The 17,830-nt window shown below is 38.2% G+C and overlaps 1 protein-coding gene across 2 annotated transcripts in view; it reads left to right on the forward strand.

Annotated features, from left to right (window-relative positions):
* The first annotated feature begins 1,283 nt into the window (after positions 1–1,283).
* Positions 1,284–17,830, forward strand: part of IPO8 (importin 8) — a 76,768-nt gene continuing 60,221 nt past the window's right edge. The window contains exons 1-2 of one of the 2 annotated variants that reach the window (XM_064284443.1): positions 1,284–1,560; positions 11,523–11,604. In XM_064284443.1, coding sequence (XP_064140513.1) covers positions 1,477–1,560; positions 11,523–11,604 — 166 coding nt within the window. In that variant the 5' untranslated portion in view covers positions 1,284–1,476. The remainder of the gene's footprint in view (positions 1,561–11,522; positions 11,605–17,830) is intronic. The other variant, XM_064284442.1, reaches the window with a different exon arrangement.

Below are 17,830 nucleotides of genomic sequence, written 5' to 3' on the forward strand. Positions count from 1 at the left end.
TTGAGGGAGAACAGAGGATATTGAAGTTAAAATTTCAGAGGTAAAGGGATTTTAGATAATCATGAGTTCCAAGAGAGTGGGTTGATGAAATAGTGTGGTGGTGAAAGACACCAGGTTTTATAAGACCCTAGCCTGCTAAGGAGTTGGCATTTTGTCTTGAAGTTGATGGGAAATCAAGGAAAGGACATGACAGTCTTAACCTTTCAGAAACACACTGATAGCAGTGTGGAGAATCATACAGGGGCAATACTGAATCAGAGACATGTTAAATTCCCTCCCAAGTACTTTCAAACTTAGCCAAGACCATTGTTCCACCTCTAAAGAGGGGTTGGCTTTTAGGCAGCCAAGTTTTCTGCCGCATTTTTTCTACACTATTGGCTGAACTGAGCTAATTGAACCAATCTATGTTATCTATTCCTGGAAAGATCACATTCCCTCAGCTGTATTTTGCCCACGATCGTCTTCCTTACTAAATGTATATAGAACTCTTTTCAGTGTTAACTTCAGGAAAAATTAGCTCCTTAATATTTTTATGCCATTGGAATTGTAGGGCTAGATACGACCACTGGAAACAGTGTAACCCTTCTTTACCTTTCACTACTTTTCTGAGAAGGCCCGGAAATTTTTCAGAAACCCTCAGACATAGTTTCTCTGACCTCTGTGTTTCCAGTTACTCTGTAAATGTATCTCTTTCCTTTTGCTTCTTTTACTAGATTGTGAGTTACTTCATATTGACCTGCATGAATTCATCTTGCTACTACCTTGTTATAATGTATCTAATATCTCAGTAAACGGGTTCAAAATAAATGTTTAACAAATATTCAGGGAAAGAACGATGGCCCCCACAAACTGTGGGAACATTCATCTTTTGTGGGCTCGAGGATCTCAAGGTTCCAAGTCTTCCCTGAACAGGCTCTGAGGTTAAACCTCAGTTGTGCCCAAGTAGTTCCCGGACTAACTAAAAGTGCCATCCTGTCCAGATATGCTTAATTGGAAAGCAGCTGTAAGGAGACACAGTGGCACCACAAGTCTCACGAGGCGGAAGGCTGTTTTCCGTACGGTGTCATGGCGGCCGCCTACCGGAGAGAGCCCGCGCAGTTTCCCCTCCGGGGAAGAAGCCAAGACTACTTTCCGTGCAACAGCATGGCGGCCGCCTGAGGGAACTGGTCAGAGCCATTACGCCCGGGGGAAGAGGCCGCCGTAAAGGAAGCGTCGCTTCCTCTTCTTACTTCTCCCGCCTCCCACCGGCTGTCGTGAAAGGGTGAATGGAGAGCGAGTTGTGGGGGGGAAAGAGGGAGGACAGGGGGCGCGGAGTCAGAGTGGCGCAGCAAGTGGCTGCAGGTGGCGACGTTGGCGGGGAGTGGGGAGTGAGGTAGTCCAGGGATCTCGGAGGAGAAGGCTGAGAGAGTCAAAAGGAAAAGTAAAGCTGCAGTCTGGCCTACTGATCCGGGGGCCGCGGAGCCCCCACCCAGGGAGATGGACCTCAACCGAATCATCCAGGCGCTGAAAGGTACTATCGACCCGAAGCTGCGGATTGCAGCTGAGAATGAGCTCAACCAGGTGAGCAGCGGGCCTTCGGCGCCCCCCTGCCGCGGAACCGGCACCCTCAGCAGGCTCGCTGGGCTCTCTCCCCTCGGCACCCCTGATCTCCACCCCCACCAGGGATCGGGACCCTGAAGCTTCCTGCGGCCTGTCCCCGCCCTCAGCTCCAGGGTCCAGTTTTACAAGCGCTTTGTCCCCCTAGGATCTTTGCTGAAGAGCTCGCGCACCTGTTGGCTATCTTTGCATCTTTTTGTGTCGTCTTCCTTCTCCAGTCCAGTTCCTCTCACTTGGTCCGCAAAAAAAAGCTTTTGCAATCTTTACTAGTGTTTTCAGGGTATGATTTCTTTTTCTTTAAGTGCGCTGACTTGGGAACGTGAGTGGGAAAATTCACTTCAAATTCAAAGATGAGTTCAGCTTTTTCTCCAAACTCAGCCGTTTTTAGGTGTTGCTCTGGGAAACCCTGCCCATCGCCTGCTTTTGTGGGGTTGGCAGGACTGTTCGACACTGATTGGCAGAGTTTTGTTGGAGCGCTGGGAAAGCTGTCGGGAGAGTGCTTTGGAAAGAATAGGCGGTTTTTATGGTGGTACCTGCCTTTTAACAGACACACTGAGTAATATGTGTTTGGAGGAATTCCTTATAAATGCTAAAATGTGTAAGACTTTCTTTTATCCTCCGGCAAGTATTCTTCCTAACTAGCCTTGATGGGCTGGGAGCCTTGACCTGGTCTGAAGTATTTTGAAGTTCCAGCGTTACCTTCGGCATTTCAAAATTTTAATAATCTCAAACTCTAGTTTATTTCTCCCCCCTTATCTTTAAGAATGAATCATAGACCTTTCCCTAAAAAAAAAGTAAGAATTAAAGTCTACTCCGGGGATATAGTAACAGCTGTTTGAGGTTGGGGTAGTCCTTAAAATGTAAAGTACTATTCCTAAATCAGTGGTTCTTAAAGTATTGTCCTAGACAGCATTAACATCATCTGGGAACTTGTCAGAAATGCACGTTACCAGGCTTCGCCTTGGAGTTCCACCACTCATTGGTCAGTTTGACTGTCAGTTTGTCAGTTGGTTGTACTGTGGTGGCTTGCATGTCACTGTGATGCTGGAAGTTATGCCACTGGTATTTCAAATACCAGCAGGGTCACCCACGGTGGACAGGTTTCAGCGGACCTTCCAGGGTAAAACAGACTGGGAAGAAGCATCTGGCGATCTACTTCTGAAAAAACTGACCAGTAAAAACCCTACGGATAGCAATGGAACATTGTCTGATATAGTGCCCGAAGATGAGCCTCTCAGGTTGGAAGGCACTCAGAATATGACAGGGGAAGAGCTGCTGCTTCCGCAAAGTAGAGTCATCCTTAATGACGTGGATGGAGTAAAGCTTTCATAATCTTCATTTGCTGATGTGGGATAACTCAAAATGAGAACAGTTGCAAATACCCGTTAATAACTGGAACGTGGAATGTACGAAGTATGAATCTAGGGAAACTGGAAGTTGTGAAAGATGAAATAGAATGCTTGAAGATCAAAATCCTAGGCATTAATGATATTGTTGTATTGGCCGTTTTAAATTAGACAATCATATGGTCTACTATGCTGGGGATGACAAATTGAAGAGAAATGGCATTGCATTCATTGTCAAAAAGAACCTTTCAAGACCTATACTGAAATACAGTGCTGTCAGTGATAGATAATATCCATATGCCTACAAGGAAGACCAGTTAATATGACTTATTCAAATTTACGCACCAACCACTAATGATAAGAATTAGGAAATTAAAGATTTTTACCAACTTCTGTAGTCTGAAATTGATCAAACATGCAATCAAAATGAATTGACTAATTATTGGTGATTGGAATGTGAAAATGGGAACGAAGGATCAGTAGTTGGAAAATACTTGGTCATAGAAGTGACACAGGAGATTGCATATAAGAAATTTGCAAGACCGACGACCTATTCATTGGAAATATGTTTTTTCAACAACATAAATAGCAACTATATATACATATGGACTTTGCAAGATGGAGTGCATACGAGTCAAGTTGACTATATCTATGGAAAGAGACCATTGAGAAACTCAATATAATCAGTCAGAGCAAGGCCAGGGGTTGACTACAGAACAGACCATCAGTTGCTCATATGCAAGTTCAAGTTGAAGGTGAAAATTAAAGCAAGTCCATGAAGGCCAAAGTATGACCTTGAGTATATCCCACCAGAATTTAGAGACCATTGGAAGAATAGATTTGACACATTGAACACTAATGACTGAAAACCAGACGAGTTGTGGAATGGCATCAAGGACATCAATGTGAAAAAAGCAACAGGTCATTAAAAAGACAGGGAAAAAAAAGACCAAAGTGAATGTCAGAAGAGACTCTGAAACTTACTCTTGAATGTAGAGTAGCTAAAATGAATGGAAGAAATGATGAAGTAAAAGCTGAACAGAAGATTTCAAAGGGCAGCTTGAGAAGACAGAGTAAAATATTATAATGAAATGTTTAAAGACTTGGAGTTAGAAAACCAAAAGGGACAAACATGCTCAGCATTTCTCAAGTGGAAAGAACTGAAGAAAAAAATCAAGCCTCGAGTTGCAATATTGAAGGATTCTGTGGGCAAAACATTGAATGATGCAGGACGCATCAAATGAATATTGGAAGTAATACACAGAATTACTATACAGAAAAGAATTTGGTGGACATTCAACCATTTCAGGAAGTAGCATATGATCAAGAACTGATGGTACCAAGGGAAGAAATCCAAGCTGCACTGAAGGCATTGATAAAAAACAGAGCTCCAGGAATTGACGGAATACCAGATGAGATGTTTTAACAAATGGATGCAACACTGGAAGCACTCACTTGTCTATGCTAAAAAATTTAGAAGATAGCTCCCTGGCCAACAGACTGGAAGAGATCCATGTTTGTGCCCATTGCAAAGAAAGGTGATCCAATGGAATGCAGAAGTTATGAAACAGTATCATTAATATCACATGCAAGTAAAATTATGTGGAAGATAATTCAAAAAATGGTTGCAGCAGTACATTGACAGGGAACTGCCAGAAATTCAAGTTGGATTCAGAAGAGGATGTGGAACAAGAAATATCATTGCTGATGTCAGGTGGATCTTGGCTGAAAGCAGAGAATACCATAAAGATGTTTACCTGTGTTTTATTGACTAAGCAAAGGCATTTGACTGTGTGGATCATAACAAATTATGGATAAGAGTGGGAATTCCAGAATTCCCACTTAAATGTGCTCATGAGGAACCTGTACATAGGCCAAGAGGCAGTTGTTCAAACAGAACTAGGGGATACTGTATGATTTAAAATCAGGAAAGGTATGTGTCAGGGTTGTATCCTTTCACCATACTTAGTCAGTCTGTATGCTGAGCAAATAATCCAAAAAAGCTGGACTATATGAAGAAGCGTCAGGATTGGAGGAAGATGCATTGACAAACCTGTGAAATGCAAATGACACAACCTTGCTAAAAGTGAAAAGGACTTGAAGCATTTACTGATGAAGATCAAAGACTACAACCTTTAGTATGGATTACCCCTCAACATAAAGAAAACAACACTCACAACTGGGCCGATAAACAATATGACAGATGGAGAAAATATTGACGTTGTCAAGAATTTCATTTTACTTGAATCCACAATCAATGCCCATGGAAGCTGCAGTCAGGAAATCCAACAACATATTGCATTGGGCAAATCTGCAAAAGACCTCTTTAAAATGTTAAAAAGCAAAGGTGTCACCTTGAGGACTAAGGTGTTCCTGACCTACTCCATGGTATTTTCAGTTACCTCATATGCATGCAAAAGCTGGACAATGAATAAGGAAGACTGAACACGAATTGATGCCTTTGAATTATGGTGTCGGTGAAGAATATTGAATATACCGTGGACTGCTAGAAGAACAAACAAATGAGTCTTGGAAGAAGTACAGGCAGAATGCTCATCAGAAGTAAGGATGGTGGGACTTTGTCTCACATACTTAGGACATGTTATCAGAAGGGACCAATCCCTGAGGAAGGATATCATACTTGGTAAAGTAGAGGGTCATCGAAAAAGAGGAAGACCCCTTAATGAAATGAATTGACACAGTGGCTGCACCAGTGGGCTGAAACATAGCAATGATTGTGAGGATGGTACAGACTGGGCAGTGTTACGTTCTGTTGCACATAGAATCCCTATAAGCTGGAATCGACTCAAAGGCACCTAACAATAACAACACCTTAGAGTTAAAGGATCAGAAACTCTGGGGTTGGGACCCAAATGTATTTTACCTAGGTCACAAAGTGGTTCTGTGCCTGCTAAATTTTGAGAACGACTGTTCTAAGTAAATATTCTGTAGGAGCTTACCAGGGTTTCTCTGGAATTGGTTGGGGTTTACTTTAAAAATGCAGAAACTTGTGAATCTTTGAAAGGGATTATCTTAATAGGAAATCTGGGTGGAGTTTGGAGTAAGTGTGAATCCAGGATTCTCAAGAGCTGTGAGGAAGAGTGAAAACACAGTCTGACTTTGGAGAGCAGGTTGATTTGAACTAAAGCACAAAGGAAAAAACATATTAAAAAACCCATTGCCATCAAGTGGATTCCAACTCATAATGATCCTATAGGAAAGCATAGAACTGCCCCATTTGAACTGCCGACCTTTTGGTTAGCAGTTATAGCACTTAACCACTATGCCTCCAGGTTTTCCAAGAGAAAAGAACTCTCACTTAGAATCAAACAAACGAAAAAACAAACCTGTTGAGGTCCGATTGACTCAGGGCGACTGAGTATGGAGCAGAACTACACTCCGTAGAGCTTTAAAGGCTGAGACTCTTAGGAAGCAGGCCACTTTCTTCCAAGATGCCTCTGCGTGAGTTTGAAATCAGGGCTTAACCCTTTCCCCGACCCAGGGACTCCGTCGATCAGAATACCAAAAACTCATTGCTGTTGAGTCGATTCATAGAACTGCCCTATAGAGTTTCCAAGGAGTGACCGTTAGATTCAAACTGCTGACCTTTTGGTTAGGAGCTGAGCTCTTAACCACTGTGCCAATAGAGATCCTGACTCAGAATAGGGGAAAAAAAGTCAGTATCTGTTGCACACTTTGTAGAGTGGAAGCATGTTGATTGGGCCACAAGAATTATACCAGGCCTTAAGAAGAACAAGCAGAAGCTGAGTGAATTTGCAACCTACTAGTCTGAATAGGGAAGTTGACCTGTTTGTTACCCCCTTCTCCTTACAATGAGGCAAGATGTTACTTCCATAGTGTTGATAGGCAAGGTACCTTTGATATTATGTTACGCTTGTCTGCCCTTGTTAGTCTAACCTTACTTTGTTTCTAATTCATAAGTATGTAAATTCAGTGGCAGTTATAGAAGTAGAAAAGGTAGGTGTGTAGGTGTCTTCATCATCTAGTGCTGCCATAACAGAAATACTACAAGTGGATGGCTTTAACAGAGAGAAATTTATTTTCTCACAGTCTAGTAGGTTACAAGTCCAAATTTAGGGTGTCAGCTCCAGGGGAAGGCTGTCTTTGTTGGCTCTGGAGGAAGGTCCTTGTCCTCAGTCTTCCCCTGGTCCAGGAGCTTCCCAGGCACAGGGACCCCGTGTCCAGAGGATGTGCTCTGCTCCCGGTGCTGCTTTCATGGTGGTATGAGGTCCCCCTGTGTCTCTGCTTGCTTCTTTCTTTCATATCTCAAGAGATTGCCTCAAGACACAATCCAATCTTATAGATTGAGACCTGCCTCACTAACAGAACTGCCACCCATTCTCCTTCATTAATATCATAGAGGCAGGATTTACCACATACAGGAAAGTCACACTATATCAGGAATCATGGCCCAGCCCAATTGATACACATATTTTTTGGGGGATATAATTTAACCCATGACAGTAGGAGAGGTTTAAGATTCAATCCTATTTTTTTCTTAATGGTATTTCAATCCAAATCCATTTCATCCTCACTCTGCCCTGTCCCATATATCTTCCCAACTCATCAGAGACCACAATTTCGTCTGTAACTTCTAATAATAGTTTATTGCTTGTGCTGCTCATTTAGCATTTATATTTTATATAAAGCTTTAGGTTATGATATAGTCTCACTAACTTTTTTCCTTAATTTCTATAAGTAGAAGACCAAGCCTTATAATGAAACGTGATTATAGTGTTGGGCTTTGTATGTTTGTTCTTTACCAGCACTGTAATATCCTGCATTGTTGGAGAAACAGTAATCTACCTTAAATGATTATGGTCTAGCTCATTTATTTTAGTCACCTCTCCCCCGCAGCAAGTATGCTCTGCATAGGAGATAGGGGCAGCTTCTTAAGTGTACTGATCGATCTGTCAATTACCATTTAGAAGAGTAGGCAGCGTGTGTTCTAAAGGATATGTTCTTATCTGGAGCTATATTTTTCTGTATCCAACATTTTTCCGGTACCAGTGATTGGTTTCCTGATTGCTATCTGTGATATTGTTTCTTTGGGAAAAAGCATTTTTAGTTTTATTTCAGGATATTAAGAATACATTCAGTACCCCTTTTTCACTGTCTCCAGAAGTCTCTTTGTAAGCGGCATATCCAGTGCCAAAAAAAAAAAAAAAAAAAGGAGTAGACATGGATAGGTAGGTTGAGCTCCAGTAATTCATTCAGAGATGTCTTCTTTTAATAAACCATTCTCCACATGGCCTCAGTAGAGAAGTAAAGACATTTATTTTCATTGCCAAGGTTTGGTGTCCTTGCTTTTCCATGTATCTGTAGGTATCATTTCACAATTATTGTCCTTTGAGAGTTTTTTTTTTTTTAATATGAACAACAGATATAATTATTGAGTTATATTTCAGGCCCTGGTACAAGACACTGCTCTCTTAGAGCTTGCATTCTAAGAGAGTGGAGCATGTTGTTGTGTGCTGTCAAGTTGATTCCCATGCATTTCGACCCTATTCGACAGAGTAGAACTGCCCCATACATAGGGTATCCTAGGTTGTAATCTTCATGGGAGCAGATATCCACATCTTCTTATCCGCGAAATGGCTGGTAGGTTTGAGCTGTTGACCTTGGCTAGCAGCTGAGCACTTAACAATTGTGCCATCAGGGCTCCTTAGTAGTACAGTCAGATAAGTAAATAACATAATGTTAGGTCATAAGTGCTATAGAGCTTAAAGCCTTAGAGTAGCATTCTCTGAAGAATGATACTGGGCGGAGACCTGTATGTTGTGAAGAACTGGGAGGGGAACAGAAGGAACAGGAAGTTCACAAAAGGCCCTGTACTTAGCATGTTGGAGAACTAGGAATGTTAATGTAATTGGAGCAGTGAGGCAGAGAATGGGAAAATACCAGGTGTCTTAGTTATCTAGTGCTGCCATAACAGAAATACCACAAGTGGATGGCTTTAACAAAGGGAAATTTATTTCCTCACAGTAAAATAGGCTAAAAGTACAAATTCAAGGCTTCAGCTCTAGGGGAAGGCTTTCTCTCTCTGTTGGCTCTTGAGGAAGGTCCTTGTCTTCAATCTTCCCATGGTTGAGGAGCTTCTTAGGCGCAGGGACCCCAGGTCCAAAGAATGTGCTCTGTTCCACATGCTCCTTTCTTTGTGGTATGAGGTCCCCAACTCTCTGCTTCCTTCCCTTTCCTTTTATCTCTTGAGTGATAAAAGGTGGTGCAGGCCACACCCCAGGGAAACTCCCTTACATTGGATCAGGGAAGTGACCTGATTAAGGGTGATGTTACAATCCCACCCTAATCTTTTAACATAAAATTACAATCACAAATTGGAGGACCACCACAGAATACTGGGCATCATGGCCTAATCAAGTTGATATACACATTTTTTGGGGGAAATAATTCAATCCATAACACCAGGTTTTGCTTATAAAATGCAGAATTTAGCCTAAGTAGATAAACTTGTATTCAGAAAACTTCACAGTTATAAATTTAGCTAAGCAAGTAAAATTTTATTCAGAAAACTTCACAGATACAATGTATCTTCAACAAATCATTGGGAAATTAGTCTTAATTTTTTTTTTTTTTTGGTTAGAAACTTGAAGTGGGACAAAGCAATTGGGTAAATATTTGTGAGGAAAGTTGTATGAGAATATCTCTGAATTTACCTCTGAATGTTTTAGCAGGCTAAATTAACATAAATTGAATCAAGGCTGAAAGGAGAAGCCAAAGGTTTCAGAAATTTTTTGAAGTGGCAAACAGTTGCAAACAGATTCAAACGTAGAGTGGCAGCAGTATTGAAATAGGAGTAGTCTCCCCAGTAACTACATTAGAACAGGTAGCGTTAATCTAAGTGTAAAGGTTATTTTGTATTTGTGTGTACTAACAATGTTTAAAGAAGTAACTGAAGCCAGTTTTTATGCTTATAACTATATATTTTAGTATTTGGTTTACTACAAGATCTTTCTATATCTAAACAGTTATAAATATGAGTTATTTTATAATAATGTAAATATAAAAGATGTAGAGAATAGAAATTAAATCTGTATTAATTTTGGCTCCTGTAAACTGCTGTTAAAAAAATCTTTCTTCATAAAAACTACTTTAAAATTATGGTGGTTTTAACTATGAGTAAAAAGAAATTTACCTTATGTACATGAGATTTAAGATTCTGAAGATTTTATAGGATGAAAGGAAGAATAATAGTAAGAAATATAAAAATTTTTCTGAAGGGTATAGGAAAATTTGGAAAGCACAATGTTCCCGAATGGGGAAAGGATCAATGTTTTAAAGATGCCAATTTTCTCCAAATTAATTTTTTAAGCAAACATTTATCTTCATTAAAGCTATTTATATACATAAATGCATATGATTACTTAAAAAATGGAACGGTGTGCATAAATCCAGTTGTGTATTGAAAGGGAGGCCACCATAGATCCAGGCTCCTAGGAGAACGTAAGTTGAACAGAACCTCTGGATCATTGTCTGGCTTTAGTGTCACTGAGAATTTACAAGTCTTTTCTGGAGATGTTAGTAGGCAAGGCCAGGTGTGAGCTCTGGGAAACATAGGGTTTACTGAAGGTAAGGCATCTGGCAGGGCTGTAATATGACCTGGGCAGTAGACACCTGGAGGGAATATGGTCAGAATATGGTCTAAGATCACCATAGCCAGACTCAGGAGTAGGTCAAAGTAGAAGACATGTGTAAGGGAGAAATGACCCAGGCAGCAGGGCAGAGCAGGAATTGTATCATTATAGGCTTACTTGGGCATCTTCAAGCTTAAAAGGTGGTACAGGAGCACAGGACAGCTTGGTGATGATAGCTGTCATTCCTTGTCTGTCTCTTGAATTACATTGTTCTAGTCTAGACTCATTCCCTCCATATCTCACACACAGCTATTTAACATCATCTTGTCTGTTTTCCTGTGTTGGATTTCCTGTAGCCCATGCTTCTTATTTTCTGTCTGTCAAAAATATCATAAACAAAATGAAAGCACTAATAATCTGGGAAGAAATGCTTGTGATATATAGGTCAAATACAGAGTTGATATTTTAAAGTTGTTGATAGCTATTAGAATTTATTAAGAATAAAACAGATATTTCAATTACAAATGAATAAGGGGACCAAGGAATTTGCAGAAGACAAAAAGCCTGCAAACATGAAAAGAATTCAGTCACTCTTGTGATAGAGGAAATGTAATTTAAAATATTAATAAGGTTTTAAAGTTTTGAAGGAATGATACCTGTTTTGATATATGGACACTCATGTACTCCTCTTGGGAGCGTAAGTTGGCACTCACTTTCTGGAGAGCGTTTTGGCAATATATGTAAAAACAAAAAAATATTCATATCATTTTATTCATCAATTCAACTTCTAGGAATTTAAGGAATTTTTGTTTTTGTTTTTTTGACTTGAAATATTTTAGTAATCTTCATTTTGCCTTGGAGGGTTTCACTGTAAAGATTTTTTTTTTTTTTAATTTGGACAGTAATGTATTCAGTAACAGTTGATTTATATTGCAATATTTTATAAAATATTTCTTTGTAATTTCAGTCCTACAAGATTATCAATTTTGCCCCCAGTTTACTTCGGATTATAGTCTCTGACCACGTGGAATTCCCAGTACGCCAGGCAGGTGAGTTGTTTTTTTTTTTGAACCCTTTATAGATTTATTTATAGGTGAAAGTAAAATGAGAGCCTTAATTTAAATATTTGTATTTTCTTGAAAAAATAGTAAACATGCATAAGGTATTTCTAATGGTTTAAGAGCTCACTTTTTTCTCCCTCTGGAAAGTTATGCGTGGTAGATCTTGAGCTCTCAAATCTCCCCTAGCCTAGCCTTTTCTTTCTCTCTCTCCTTTCTCCCCACCAATTCCTTGCCTCTGTAATGGTGGTTCTTTTTCTTAGCTTTCCCAATTTTAATAGTTTAGTCTTCCTAATTTCCTATGATCCTTGGTGGCCTGTGGCCCATAGATTAGAACCATGAATTTATATGTGAATTTCAGCACCAGTCATATGTCAGATCATGGAGGTATAATTTCTGAACACGTGTGCGTAACTAAGTGACTAGGGAGTAGGACTTTTTGCTTAAAACATGAAGGTCACTTTTTTTTTAAAAATAATTTTTGTTGTGCTTTAAGTGAAAGTTTACAAATCAAGTCAGTCTCTCACACAAAAACCCATATACACCTTGCTACACACTCCTAATTACTTTCCCCCTAATGAGACATACCGCTTTTCCTCCACTCTCTCTTTTTGTGTCCATTTCGCCAGCTTCTAACCCCCTCCACCCTCTCATCTCCCCACCAGGCAGGAGATGCCAACATAGTCTCAAGTGTCTACCTGATCCAAGAAGCTCACTCCTCACCAGCATCCCTCTCCAACCCATTGTCCAGTCTAAACCATGTGTGAAGAGTTGGCTTCGGGAATGGTTCCTGTCCTGGGCCAACAGAAGGTCTGGGGGCCATGACAGGCAGGGTCCTTCTAGTCTCAGTCAGACCATTAAGTCTGGTCTTATGAGAATTTGGGGTCTGCATCCCACTGCTTCCTGCTCCCTCAGGGGTTCTGTGTTGTGTTCCCTGATAGGGCAGTCATCGGTTGTAGCCGGGTACCATCTAGTTCTCATGAAGGTTACATTTATGTCTATGGGACTTTATGGTAGTTCCATGATATTGGGCATTGTTTTTCCTTTTTTTTTTAAATGGGCTTGTCATTAGAGCTCAGAAGGTTAAAAATGGAGAAAGTCTTGGAGCGTCATGAGTCCTGAGAAGATAGCAATTACACTATAAAACCTATAAAATGGCAGAGTAGCTAATTAAGAAATAACAAAAATATACATATTTAAAAAGACTTCCATTGTGTAAGTGACATATTCTCCTTATAAATAATTTGGGAAATACCCAAGAATACAGTGAAGAAAGTAAAAAACAAACAAAAAAATTATCCAGCATTCATCACTCAGAAATGAGTGTCATTGACATTAGGTAAACATTAGTCTTTGCATGTGTTCAGGTAGAAGGGTGGATGTACAGTTTTATAGAAGTGGGATCATACTCTACCTGGTGATAAAAATACTTAATTTTATTTGAACATAACAGTAAAAAACATCAGGAATTCTAAGCTTTGAGAAAATGTTTGTAACAACGTATGTGACTTCCTAAAAGATCCCTTTGTGGTTAAGATAAAAAAGAAAAAGCCATGGGAAAACATTCACCTTGGAGTTATTTTACTTTGCAAGGTTCTTAAGACTTCTATATAAATTTTTTGAAACCCTAATTCTCAGTTGTTTAATCTTTGTTTTATTAAATAGGGCTGTTCTGAAACTACATTTTGGTCAATGGAATCTATTTTAATAACCCAAGAGCTTATAGGGTCATCATAAAATTCCTGTGAAGCTTTTTAAAAAAATAGTATTTCAGAATACTTTTAAAAATTTATTAATGTCTTCATTACGTGAAATACAAACATTACAAAAACATAGAATTTGTATATTAGATTGCTCTTAATCCCACCTCCAAAGATAACTGCCATCAACTTTGGTGCATAGTTCTCCAATTTTTTATTTCCTGTAGATGTACTGTATTTTTTATGTAAATAATGCACACCTTCTGCATTTGTTTGCCAACTACACCCTTCCCCCCACCCGTATTTTCCTAAGCGCAGCTATGCTGATTTTTTTTACATGTTGCTGTAAAAAAATTAGCATAGCACGCTTACTGTATATCTATAACCAGAAAAAAACAAAAACCAAACCTGTAGGCTTCCGAGTCGATTCCAGCTCATGGCGACCCTGTAGGACAGAGTAGAACTGCCCCATTTCCAAAGAGCTCCTGGTGGATTCGAACTGCTGACCTTTTGGTTAGCAGCTGTAGCCCTTAACCACCATACCACCAGGGTTTCTACAGTATATAGTGTATACTATTTTACCATTTTCTTTTTTCATTTAACCATCTGCTCTTAGGGATTGTTCCATGTCAGTGTATATATAGAGACCTCAATCTTTGTAACAACTGTTCAGCATTTCTTGTGTACATCCACCATAATTTATTGAAACAACTTCATATTGATGGACATTTCCGTTATGTCTCTTTTTATTGTTGTTGCTGATACTGATAGAGGCTAAAATGGGCATTGTTGGACGTATGAAAACTCGTGGGAATGTTTTCACAGGATAAATGATAAGAGATGGAAATGCTAAGTCAGTGGATGTTTGGTATTAACATTTAGAGTTTTAAATATCACCCATTACTTTTTACTTTGTCTATCAACAGTCCATTAGAATGCTAGATTCACCTTATCCTCATCAACTCTGTACACATTTAAATCATAATAACTTAGATAATTAAGGTTAAAAAAATTTAATTGTGATAAAATATATATATAATACAAAATTTGCCATTATAACCATTTGTAAATGTACAACTCAGTGACATTACATTCACAATGTTGTGCAACCACCACCACCATCTGTTTTGAAAACTTTTTCATCACCCCAAACAGAAACTCTGTATCCATTAAGCAATAGCTTCCCATTCTCCCTTTCCCCAGCTCCTGGTAACCGCTAATATACTTCTGTCTCTGCGAATTTGCCTATTCTAGATATTTCATTTAAGCAGTCATATAATATTTTTCCTTTTGTGTCTGGTTTATTTCACTTAACAATATTTTCAAGGCTCATTCATGTCGTAGCATGTATCAGAAATTGATTTCTCTTTATAGCTGAATAATACTCTATTGTATGTATATAACATTCTATTGTTTGTATACCACGTTTCGTTTATCCCTTTATCTGTTGGTGGACAATGAGTTGTTTCCACCTTTTGGCTTTGTGAATAGTGCTGCAATGAACATTGATATACAAGTATCTGTTTGAGCCTTTGCTTTCAACTCTTGGGTACATACCTGGTAGTAGATTTGCAGGGAGTAATTAAGTTTTGATATATAATGTAAGCAGTATTTAAAGGCAAATTGTCTTCATAATTTATGTGGATTTCAAATCAATCTGCCATAAGACAGAATTTTTCTTTGTAGTTGATCATTGCCTAATCTTTTACAGCAATTATATACAATAGCCAAATCTTGATTTTTCTTTGCTTGTGGGCAACTATAAAATATTCTTGCTCATTAGCGACTGTTCTTTCTTATCTTACTGTGAATTTTCAAGAAATAGAAAAAAAAAATAGTATTATGATGTTGGCAAGCCAAGTAAAATAAATTTGCATATCTGCTCTACTGTTTTCCTTTTGAGGTATTGATAAGCATAATAACATCATTAATATTACCATGTAATGTGCAGAGAATGAACCTTACTTTAAGTATAGGACAGTTATGATAAGAAGCTCTCAAGTCACTTATTTTTTAAATTGTGGTAAAATGTTTATTACAAAACATTTGCCATTTCAACCTTTTCTATATGTATAATTCTATGACATTAATTACATTCACAGTGTTGTGCAACCATCACTACTGTTTCCAAATTTTTTCATTACCATTAAAGGAAACTGAGTGTCTCCTAAGAAATGACTCCCTCTTTTCTCCTCTCATCCGCCCCTGGTAACCACTAATAAATTTTAGTATGTAACCCTCGTGGCATAGTGGTTAAGTGCTACGGCTGCTAACCAAAAGGTCAGCAGTTCGAATCCACCAGGCACTCCTTGGAAACTCCATGGGGCAGTTCTACTCTGTCCTATAGGGTCGCTATGAGTCGGAATTGACTTGAAGGTACTGGGTTTGGATGCATTTGCTTATTTTAGATATTTCATGTAAGTGGAATCATATAATATTTGCCCTTTTTTATCTGGCTTATTTCACTCAGCATAATCTTTTCAAGGTTCATCCGTGTCATAACATGTATCAGAACTTAATTTCTCTTTATGGCTGAATAATTTTCCTTTGTATGTGTGTACCACATTTTGTTTGTGCATTCATCTGTTTCTAGGCACTGGCATTGTGTTCACCTTTTGGCTATTGTGATCAGTGCTGCAGTGAACATTGGTGTACAAGTACCATTTTGCACCCCTGCTTTTTAGTCTTTAAGTGATTCATTCTGCTAAAAAAGAAGTGTGTGTATGTTTTAGTAAGTGTATTTCAAATTTAAGATGCTTTAAATGCTTAAAATGAATTTTCTAGGGAAGCAAAGTTTAATACTTTATGAATTGGATGAATTAAGATGACATTAGTGTTTTGTTTCATATCTCTGGCAAGTGGTTAGATACTTGAATTAGATGACTAATGGGGGGTTTTTGGATTATTGATATTATTTCAATTATCTTTGGTATTTTTCCTTAATACGTTGCTGTTGAGTTGATTCTAACTCGTAGCAACCCTGCAAGACAGAATAGAGCTGCCTCATAGAGTTTCGAAGGCTGTAATCTTTATGGAAGCAGATTGCCACATCTTTCTTCTGTGGAGCAGCTGGTGGGTTCTAACTGCCAACCTTTTGGTTAGCAGTGGAGTGCTTAGCCATCAAGCCACCAGGGCTCCTTTCATTATCCATAGTAATCCATAATTATCTGCAAGAGTAGTTAATATTATCTTTTAAATTATTACATTAAATTCAATTTTATTTTTAACTAATTGCAGATTTCCTTAACCTATACAAATTAGTGAATGTGCTTTTTATACAGGCTGTCTTGCATGGTGACCCAAAACACAAATATTTTTTAGTTATAAAATTAATAGATTTAATTAGTGAATCATAAGTAAGTTTATGATTTTACTACGTATTTTTGCTGTTTGAAGGCTGCTTTTCTTTATTTATAAAACTAGTTCCATAGGGATTTAAATGAGCTGTTTAGGATATAGTTGATTTTTCCTTTTGCAAAGATTGATCCCAGATAATCATTCTGAACTGGTCACAGTTCAGCCCATATTCTTAGATCATTTCTTAATTTTTTTAACAGTCTGCAAATTTTTATTGAAAATTTGTTCTGTGCCAGTCACTGTTATATAAAATATAATAAAAGTACTGGGATAAAAGATGGTACTTGCACTGAGTCCGTGTGATTTAAACTAGAAGTAAAATAAAAACCACACTGATGTAAACACAAAAACTCTTAAATAACTTTTTTTCTCCAAACGAATTGAAACCTTAGGTGGAATAATCTTTTTCAGATCTTTGGCAAATCAAAAATAATAAAGAGGAATTTATAGGATGTCAAGTTCATAACTTAATAATTAAATTTCTATTATAGTATAATTATAGCCAATGTCAAACATATTGGTTTGTCTGTGGTCTAATGTTTTTACCAGCCAATTTAGTTTTATGATAAAAAGGGGTGGGGGGGGGGTAGATTTGGGTAAGAAGGGAGAGGAGAAGTTTAAGGGAAAGAAGTTATGCTTTGTGGATCACATCTCTTTATCCTTATATCCCAAAGCGTGACGTTTTATGTAAGTTATGTGCTTAAACTCTGTGTTCAACTGGATGGTTAGGAGCTTCACATTCCTTCTGGAAAACCCTGTAGCAGCATATCAGCTTGTTTCTTTCAGAAGCCTTTTGTTCAAAGTTGGAGTTGAAGATTATTAACAAGGAATAGGAAAAAAAATAATCGATTATATATTTTGATAGAAATAAAAGAAAAAATTACCTGAGATTTTCTGAAAATCTTGGAAGAATGCTGTCCTTCTCCCTATTATTATATTTACAAGCATTAAATATTTCAGAAAAGGTTAAGTGGAGATTACTGATGCTTTAAAAAGCATGTATATAGATTTTTCAAAATGGTAGTGCCAAATGAAGCAGGTGATAGAAAGTAAGTTAAAAAGCAATCTACATGAAGAAAAGTAGGATTTCTTCTGTTGTGAACTCAGTATTAAGCATTTTGAAAAATGTGACTCTTATGATTTCAAAGTACATTGAGTAA

The sequence above is a fragment of the Loxodonta africana genome, chromosome 4 (assembly GCF_030014295.1).
Source record: "Loxodonta africana isolate mLoxAfr1 chromosome 4, mLoxAfr1.hap2, whole genome shotgun sequence".
In the NCBI taxonomy this organism is placed as follows: Eukaryota; Metazoa; Chordata; class Mammalia; order Proboscidea; family Elephantidae; genus Loxodonta; species Loxodonta africana.